Source organism: Anolis sagrei, chromosome 3, assembly GCF_037176765.1.
Source record: "Anolis sagrei isolate rAnoSag1 chromosome 3, rAnoSag1.mat, whole genome shotgun sequence".
Classification (NCBI taxonomy): Eukaryota; Metazoa; Chordata; class Lepidosauria; order Squamata; family Dactyloidae; genus Anolis; species Anolis sagrei.
This window is the reverse complement of record NC_090023.1, coordinates 263,825,661-263,835,193: the sequence shown is the minus strand read 5'-3', so window position 1 is coordinate 263,835,193 and position 9,533 is coordinate 263,825,661. Positions and strand designations below refer to the sequence as shown.

Below are 9,533 nucleotides of genomic sequence, written 5' to 3'. Positions count from 1 at the left end.
ATTGGAGACACGTTGGCAGCACCCCTTCTCTGCAATTCTCGCTGGTCCTAGCGGATGTGGCAAAACGTATTTTATAAAAAATATGTTGGATCATGCTGAAAATGTGTTCTCTGTACTACCGCAAAATATTGTGTGGTTTTACAATTGTTGGCAGCCCCTGTACAATGAACTCCAGTGTAAATACGTCTTTATTCAGTTTGTGCAGGGATTACCTGAAAAATTTGATGATGATGAATTGTTACCAACCAATAAAGTCAATTTTATCATTATCGATGATTTGATGCAGTCTGCTTGCAATAGCATTGGTTTGGAAATGTGTTTTACACAGTATGTTCACCATCGGAATATAAGTGTTTTCCTCATCACACAAAATATTTTTTGCAAAGGTAAAAGCAACAGAACCATCAGCCTTAATGCAAAATATATGGTGCTATTTAAAAACCCTAGGGATAAACTACAGATAGCAACCCTGGCCCGTCAGATGTACCCGGGAAACACACGTTTTTTCATGGAATCTTTTTCTGATGCAACAAGTAAACCTCACGGTTATTTAGTGGTAGATTTGCACGGTACTACACCAGAAGCGTACAGATTAAGAACCGGAATCTTTCCGCCAGATTGGCCTGTGGTATATTTGATGAAGAAAAAACCACAGAATCACAAACGCTCTTTGTTTTAAACAACATAGCACCAACAGACAGCTGCTCCTCCACCGGTGCATCATGTCTAACCGTGTAAAGAGAAACCTTGAACTATTAAAACTGCTTATTAAGGTACCCCCACGTCAGAGAAAAGCCATATTGTGCACGGGCTCCAACGATTTAATTGCTACTCTCTCAGAAATAGCCCTCAATACTTTAAAAGGAAACATCCCTTTGGCGCCGCATCAGCTACGAATGTTGAGAAAAAGACGCCGACTTATTAGAATTCTGGGAAACAGCAAAGTGTCTCTTCAGAAAAAGAAGGCTCTTGTGAAACAGTCTGGAGGGTTTTTGGGCCCGCTGCTAAGTTTTGCGGTTCCCCTGTTAACAGGGCTTTTAACAAAGCAGTGATGGAACACGCTGAAAAAATGTATTTGGTCCCCAGCCGTCAGCTGGATCAATTAAGAACCCCACTTCCAAAGGATGAAAACATACGAACTACGGCTATCTCATCCTTAGATAGAGAAATGCAGGGGATTCTACACAGGACTGATTTATCCGAACATGAAAAAGCACGACTCTACAATACCTTACTTCAAAAATATTTAACCCATGTAAAACAGAGGGATGCTGAGAAACAAAATTTAAACCTGTTTCTACCTGAACCAGCTGCTGAAGAAACAACAGAACCCCTTGCTGACAACGTGTTTCGTGAAGTGGTAGACAGTCTGCCTGTTAGATACAAGAGTCACGCAAGGTTGATACTCAACAAATTAACCCTAAACAGGAATATTTCTACATGGGATGATAAAGGATCCTTCGTGTATAAAGGAGAAGTCATTCCTGGATCTAACATCTTGGACTTAGTCAAGGCTGCAACTCAAGCTAATGCGGTTTCTGTTACACGTCTCCCTAAAGGGTGGGATGTTTTTATGAAAGCCTTGGCTGAAATAAACACCCCGTCTTCCGTGATAGGTAATACGTCCAATCGACAACTCCTGGATTATTTAAAAAACCCATCAGCTTCACCCCCAACTCAAAGACGTAAATCTTCTAGGGAGCATAGGCAAGCTAGCTCTCCTACCTGGCTTAGCTTATAATACTTTTATTTTAACCGAATAAAATACTTCTTTTCTTAAATTCTGTTTTATTGTCAATGCCTGTTCTTTTAAAAAGAGAAAATAGTGACACACATCATATTCCAAAAGCACCCTAGGAGGGTTGTTTATTAAAAGACGTTTATGAAATGCACTACAAGACATACAATGTTGCATCGTTTGAAACATTTCTGAGGAACGGGTCCTTGTGTTCATTTTCTTCACAAAACGCATAACCATTTTGTCATTTTTATCCAAATCGTCGGAATATAAGGCGCTAATGTTTTTAAAGGGGACCCCCATACATCTTTGATGAATAAAAAAAAAGCAGTGATGTCCGCATACAACTGAGTCTGAGGCTTGTACAGGTCTGCATTGAAACACAGTTTTGCTGGCATTTCTTCTTAAAAAGTTCACAATGGTTTTGGGAAACAAAGCATAGTCAGGAGGGTGTCCATATGAGTCAAAAAATTCGGCTGTCCTTTCATCCGGTAGGTAAACAGCTAACCAGTGTTCTCCTGGAAGGTTATGGGGGTGAGTATTGATAATCAGCGCAACTGGTCTTTGCTGGATGTGCTTTCTTGGAAGTTTGTCACAGGGTAACACCCCATAGAAAGTGTTTTGAGTATAGGGGTTTGAGCTTAGTAGTCGAGTTAACTGCAGGCTATCCATTTCACATATAATCAAACAAGACGTTTCTCCTGTGATTTATTTCTATCACGTTGTCAAAAACGCCGTAAACCACCATATTGACGGTTGTTGGCAGAGGCTTGGCGAAACGCAGCTCTGCCCTCAGGTTTCCAGTTTTAATCAGCGAGTAATGGTCTGCACATTCTTGATCCGGAGTCAGGTCAAATGCGAAGAGTGTGTAGCCTTTTGCATACTCCTCACGGTTAATTAAAAGTGCACTGTCTCTCATGTGTTTGCCAGCAGTCTGAACTAAACTCATATATTCTCTCACACAATTATCCTCTTCAAAATTGGGTTGAAATGGTTTCATAGGATACTGCTCACCATCCAAGTAGAGTGCCGCAAAATTGATGTCATAATGCTTAAAGTTGAAAGGGTTTTTAGTGTATGACCCGCTGAAAGCATCGTTATCAACGAGTCCTAGCACCACCTGTTTAGGAAGTTGTCCCAAAAACAGGTTCTCTTGATTGGAGACACGGCTCCCTACTGGTATGCTGAATACTTTCATGCTTACACGGTCCACTGGGTATTTGGCATTAGATGTCAGGAGGGCTTCAGCGTGTCCTAGGCGGACGCCTGGTGTTAATTTCACTTTTTTGACAAAGAGGGAGGCTGATAAAATCTGTAATTTGTAATGCCTGTTTGCATCGTTGCTCATTAAGCAGAAGGCATCTTTATTGCGGGTGAGTTTAATTTTCACATCAACACCGTTCAGCAGCAGTTTTTCTTGGAAAAACAAGTCAGCATGGAGATGTCCCATCAAGTCTATTTTTTTACTACCAGCTCCCAGGAATGCTCTTTTGCTAAAACCTTTATTTGCCCCATCCAGAGCCGTAATCTCGTGTTCCCCTGCATTGTCTTTATAAAAAGCCCCAGCCGTAAATTGCGTGGCTAGTGTGTCTTCGCAATAGTTCAGCACAGATTCAATGTATGCTCTGTAAGGATAGCAGTTGTTACTTTGGCTGATGAGTCGGTCCCCTAAAGTCACATCTAACTGGCTGAAAATGGAGGCTATCGGGTAATTCACGAGGCCTACCGCAGCCCCGTTAGCCAGGTTTGTTCCGTCTTCATTCACTACTTTGCACGTCAGATATAAAAGCGTGTTGTTGAGATCCATATAGTCTTCGCCATTTCCGGCAATAAAAAAGTCCAAGGGTGAGGATTCTGTGAGAGCGGTTAATGGTGGAACTTCAATATAAAGGCTTCTCTCAATACTAGTTTGTGTAGGCCCAATGTGAAACAAATCAAGTTCGGATTTGGTGCACTCTTCAGAACAACCGTGAATAAAAGCCATGCTGCCGTTTTAGAATATATCGTTCGTAGACTGTATCCTCCTCCTCTTTCTACCTCCTCGACGCTTCTGGGGTTTCTTTCTACGTTGCACTTTCCTTTTAATGGGTTGAGGAGGGCCTTTCAATCTCTGTTGCGATGCTTTTCTTTTTAACCCTCTTCTCCTTCTAATATACATAAGCCCCGATCCCTCTTGAGGGTTTGCAGGTCTTGTTCTGTTTAGAACAGCTTGGGTGATATGACCGACCATGTCGTTGGCTATATTACGCGCGGCTGTTTTTGCGTGGGGTTTAATGATGTCAAAGCCTCTTCTCAAAAGCGGTACAGCTTTTCGGAAAAGGCTTCTGAAAATCCCACCTAGGCCTGAGCCATACATTTGTGGAATACCATGATACCCCGGTAGACCGTTTCCAGCTTGTGCCCTGTAATAGTTTTTATAAAGACCTGGGTCCCCATAGGATTTCAAGATGACCATTTTAAAAATCCTAGGTCCTCCTGGGGCGGAAGTGAAGCTTCACGATCACCTTTCCAAAACGAAATGGTACATTTTTGTTCTGGTCTGACTTTATCTCAACAGTGAGAGTGTCTATGTGGTGTTTGCTCACGGGGATGTAGTGGGGTTTATCGTAACAGATGTTGATACGATCATTATTCTTCCCTTGCACCGGCACACATCGCAGCAGAGGAACGTAGAAATCCCCAACGAGCTGGTGCTCCACTATATCGGTGTAAACATATAAGGTGTTGAAACCTCCTGTGATGTCTGCTGAGAAAGCTGACTCATTGGCCGGAATGTTGGGGGGCAGCCCTAATATATACTGTAATTCCTTATCAGCTACTATCTTATACTTATTCTCGGGTTTAAGTAGGACCTTTCTGCTCACTGGTTCATATTTAAGAACCGCATTCAGTGGGTTCCATCGTGCTGTAATGCGTTCGTTCATATATCTCAACAGCTCTGGAATGTTAGAATAATACCCGTTCTCCAGAAAGAAGACCCACTTCTTTTCTTCTTGTACAATAGTAAAAGTTGGGTGGGTCGTCAGATTATCCCAGGTGTGAGGATACTGTATTTCAACTAGTCCTACTTCCCAGGCCCCCGAGAGCTCTAGAGGTTTTGCTAATGATATAGTGAAGCTTGAAATGGAGTTCCCGGGAAAGGCTATAGCACTCGCATTGCTAGGTAATGTGACATAAAAACCACCATCCCCCATTTCTTTCCTTAGGAATAAAAAGCTCTCAGCTAGGCAAGTTCTGTTACTTCGGAAGCCTGAACCCAACTGTTGAACTTGCTAGGCCATCCTAACCATTTCACTAAGCATTGCTTTCTCACCCCCTGACCTTTTGTGGCTAGAATTTTTTCAATCCTGTAGATGCAGTCTTTGTCTGTATTAATCTTTTGCAGTTCTTCAGTATAAAAGCTGCCTATGACGTCTTCACCCCCATAATCTTTCAAAAGAAACACTGGCTTGTCTGTTTTTTGAAGAACCTGGTCCACAATGAATATCTCCGTGGTAAAGTTCTGTTCATACCCCTTAGCAAATTTACCCTTGCTTTTGGAAATCCTCACGTGGTCTCCTTTTCTGATTTGGTTTGCTTTTACCTCTATTCTTTTCACCGGGGTCCCATAAACGTTCCTCCACACTGTTAATGCGTTGGAGTCGTTAACATCTACGGGTCTTGCTTTGATAGTACGGTGAAAACTGTGGTTATAAGTTTTGAGTAACAAAGGCAGAACATCGATGTAGGTAAAAGTGTTATGAGCTGTGAAATATCTCCACATTTTTGTTTTTAAAGTTCTGTTAAATCGCTCCACTACTCCAGCTTTAACCTCATTGTTGGTGACAAAGTGATGGACCCCATGATGTTTCATAAGCGTGGATACTGACTTGTTTAGAAACTCACGGCCCCGGTCTGTCTGTAATTTTTCAGGTTTTCGCCCATCTTGAGTAAAGATTGCATTAAACCCCCCTGCCACCTCTCTAGCTGACTTATCCTTCAGTGGTACCCCCCATGCGTATTTAGACAGGATGTCTATCACTGTTAAAATGTATTTGTAACCACGGTTAAACTTGGCAAGTCGCTGCATATCCACTAAATCTGCCTGCCATTGAGAATCCACATGAGAAACAATAGTCTTGTTTCTTCTAAAATGGATCCTTGCCGGCCTGTGTAACGTGTAACTGTCTTGTTTGGATAACCATTGAGTAACATCCCTCTTCCTCACACTTTTGCATTGTTTTCTGGCTTCTTGAAAAAGCGGACAAACGCCTCCGAGGCTTCCTACCTTCCCCGGCGAATAATATATTTTCTTAAGGATTTCTGCGTATTCTGACATGGCTCTTAATGCATTAAATGAACACACGGGTACAGATCAAACTCATTTTATTGAGAAAACACACATAGCATCTCTATTCTGCAGGATTTGTTTTAAAGACAGGACATGATGGAAACTTCCATGGTCTGAGAGTCCCCGATCTGTAGATTCCGCACATCACCCGAAAAGTGGATACTTCCCTACGGAAATCAAACAAATAGCAATGAGTCTACAACACCCAAATTCATCACTCTCTTTCACAGCACCATACCCCACCCCCACACCCCCACCCCCGCACATACACAGTTTGGACATTCTAACGCTTACCTTAGAACTCTCAAAACCGTCAGAAGTGTTTTCATCAACAGCCGTGTTTTCCTTTTCCTCTGCCGCATACTTCAACAGATCAGATAGGAGTGACCTCCGAATGCTTCTGTCTGGGTTTGGTTCTTCACACATACTCTCGGCATCCTTATAGTCTGCTTTACAGTCCATTCCTTCATCCATCTTTTCAGCCTCAGCCTCCGCCCGGCGTTTTTCCTGCATTTTGGAATGCCATCTTCTCAAATCCTCGGGGTCTGTATCAGGCACTATCTCTTCGTCCTGGTAGCCGAGGTTATTAGTCAGACTTCCATACCCTTCATCATCAACATCCACATCAGCGTCGCCACATCGCATTCTCGGCATTTCAGGGAAAAGCTTTTTCAATTCGACACGCTCTGTACCCCGACCATAAAAATCAGGCTCAACATCTGTGAATTTATTTTCCACAGCATAAAGACCCGGTAATAAGTTGAGCCTTGTCGGTGGTTTTGCACTCGAGGATTCTCTCCGCTTTTTAGGACTGTTCACAGGTGTTCCCGGTATGGAAAATCCTGTTGCCCCCTCCGTGATTGGGTAAGTCCAGTACCTGTAGTCGCTTTCAGCTGTTCTCTTCATAGTTGCTTGTTTCTTTCTAGGCGCATCTGGTACTGAAAGGCTCGCGGAGGTTGAAGGTCCAGCGGGCGAATCCATATTATGTGTTGTTCCGCAAAATAGTCAGAGCAGGCTCCCTAAAACTCTAGTACAGTTATTTAAACCCCTAAAAACAACGCCTATTGGGTCCCACTATCACATGGTCACCTTATGAGCCTAAACCATTCCCTATTGGTTACTATGCATCACGTGATGTCAGCTTAGAACTAGCACACGGGCGCCTGGCTGTTCATTTCCACATGCCATTCATTGGGGATAGGTCTATCCACGCTATGTTCCACACAACGGGTTAGGGTGGGGGTGGGGTGGCCCGTGGGGTGGGGTTTCACCCAGTGGGAGGGCTCTCGGGCATCCATTTCCTGTTTAGGAGAGGCGGGACTTCCGGGCATTGAGTGGGAGGGGCGTGGGAGGGGCCTTCCCCCAAAGTGGGCGTGGTACCTGTCAAATTTGAGTTTGACGAGAGGTGCCACCTTTTACTACTCACAGGCAAGCATGGTCTGGGAGAACAAAATGAAGCGGGACGCAGGCTGATAGAATTTTGCCAGGAAAACTCGCTGTGTATAACGAATACTCTCTTCCAACAACCTAAAAGACGGCTTTATACATGGACCTCACCAGATGGTCAACACCGAAATCAGATTGACTACATCCTTTGCAGCCAAACGTGGCGGACATCCATCCAGTCGGTGAAAACAAGACCTGGGGCTGACTGTAGCTCAGATCACGAACTTCTTATTGCCCAATTTAGAATAAAACTAAAGAGATCAGGGAAAATACACAGACCAGTTAGATATGATCTCACTAACATTCCTAGCGAATATACAGTGGAAGTGAAGAACAGATTTGAAGGACTAGATTTAGTAAACAGAGTCCCAGAAGAACTATGGACAGAAGTCCGCGACATTGTTCAGGAGGTGGCAACAAAGTACGTTCCAAAGAAAAAGAAAACCAAGAAGGCAAAATGGTTGTCTGCTGAGACACTGGAAGTAGCCCAAGAAAGGAGGAAAGCAAAAGGAAACAGTGAAAAGGGGAGATATGCCCAGTTAAATGCGCAATTCCAGAGGTTAGCCAGAAGAGATAAGGAACTATTTTTAAATAAGCAATGCATGGAAGTGGAGGAAGACAACAGAATAGGAAGGACAAGAGACCTCTTCCAGAAAATTAGAAACATTGGAGGTAAATTTCAGGCAAAAATTGGTATGATAAGAAACAAAGATGGCAGGGACCTAACAGAAGCTGAAGAGATCAAGAGAAGGTGGCGAGACTATACAGAAGATCTGTATAGGAAGGATAATAATATTGAGGATAGCTTTGACGGTGTGGTGAATGAATTAGAACCAGACATCCTGAGGAGTGAGGTTGAATGGGCCTTAAGAAGCATTGCTAACAACAAGGCAGCAGGAGACGACGGGATCCCAGCTGAACTGTTTAAAATCTTAAAAGATGATGCTGTCAAGGTGATGCATGCCATTTGCCAGCAAATATGGAAAACACAAGAATGGCCATCAGACTGGAAAAAATCAACTTATATCCCCATACCAAAAAAGGGAAATGCGAAAGACTGCTCAAACTTCCGTACAGTGGCCCTTATTTCTCATGCCAGTAAGGTAATGCTCAAGATCCTGCAAGGAAGACTCCAGCAATACATGGAGCGAGAGTTGCCAGATGTTCAAGCTGGGTTTAGAAAAGGCAGAGGAACGAGAGACCAGATTGCCAATATCCGCTGGATAATGGAGAAAGGCAGGGAGTTTCAGAAAAACATCTACTTCTGCTTCATTGACTATTCTAAAGCCTTTGACTGTGTGGATCATAATAAATTGTGGCAAGTTCTTAGTGGGATGGGCATCCCAAGCCACCTTGTCTCTCTCCTGAGGAATCTGTACAAGGACCAAGTAGCAACAGTCAGAACTGACCACGGAACAACAGATTGGTTCAAGATTGGGAAAGGCGTACGGCAAGGCTGCATACTCTCACCCAACCTTTTTAACTTGTATGCAGAACACATCATGCGATGTGCGGGGCTGGATGAATGCAAAGCTGGGGTGAAAATTGCTGGAAGAAACATTAATAACCTCAGATATGCAGATGACACCACTCTGATGGCCGAAAGCGAGGAGGAGCTGAGGAGCCTTCTAATCAAGGTGAAAGAAGAAAGCGCAAAAGCCGGGTTGCAGCTAAACGTCAAAAAAACCAAGATTATGGCAACAAGAATGATTGACAACTGGAAAATAGAGGGAGAAACCGTGGAGGCCGTGACAGACTTTGTATTTCTAGGTGCAAAGATTACTGCAGATGCAGACTGTAGCCAGGAAATCAGAAGACGCTTACTTCTTGGGAGGAGAGCAATGTCCAGTCTCGATAAAATAATGAAGAGTAGAGACATCAGACTGGCAACAAAGATCCGCCTAGTCAAAGCCATGGTATTCCCTGTAGTAACCTACGGATGTGAGAGCTGGACCTTAGGGAAGTCTGAGCGAAGGAGATCGATGCTTTTGAACTGTGGTGTTGGAGGAAAGTGCTGAG

General features: G+C 43.5%; 2 protein-coding genes across 2 annotated transcripts; both read right to left on the bottom strand.

Moving 5' to 3' along the window:
• Positions 1–2,411: 2,411 nt before the first annotated feature.
• Positions 2,412–3,722, bottom strand: LOC132765821 (uncharacterized protein F54H12.2-like). Its single transcript, XM_060760090.2, has one exon. The coding sequence runs from the start codon at positions 3,720–3,722 to the stop codon at positions 2,412–2,414; it is 1,311 nt and encodes a 436-aa protein (XP_060616073.2).
• A 2,364-nt stretch (positions 3,723–6,086) lies between these two features.
• On the bottom strand, positions 6,087–7,173 carry LOC137096672 (uncharacterized). Its single transcript, XM_067466336.1, has 2 exons — positions 6,363–7,173; positions 6,087–6,235 (listed from the first exon to the last, which is right to left on the bottom strand). The coding sequence occupies exons 1-2, from the start codon at positions 7,047–7,049 to the stop codon at positions 6,149–6,151; spliced, it is 774 nt and encodes a 257-aa protein (XP_067322437.1). The 5' UTR covers positions 7,050–7,173; the 3' UTR covers positions 6,087–6,148.
• Between the last annotated feature and the right edge of the window lie 2,360 nt (positions 7,174–9,533).

What these genes read in the sequence shown, in the direction of transcription:
- LOC132765821 (XM_060760090.2), bottom strand. Translation starts at nt 3,722, where the DNA reads ATGGCTTTTATTCACGGTTGTTCTGAAGAGTGCACCAAATCCGAACTT.
- LOC137096672 (XM_067466336.1), bottom strand. Translation starts at nt 7,049, where the DNA reads ATGGATTCGCCCGCTGGACCTTCAACCTCCGCGAGCCTTTCAGTACCA. An exon ending in ACGGTTTTGAGAGTTCTAAG is followed by an intron (nt 6,236 to 6,362) that starts GTAAGCGTTAGA and finishes TGATTTCCGTAG; the next exon opens with GGAAGTATCCACTTTTCGGG.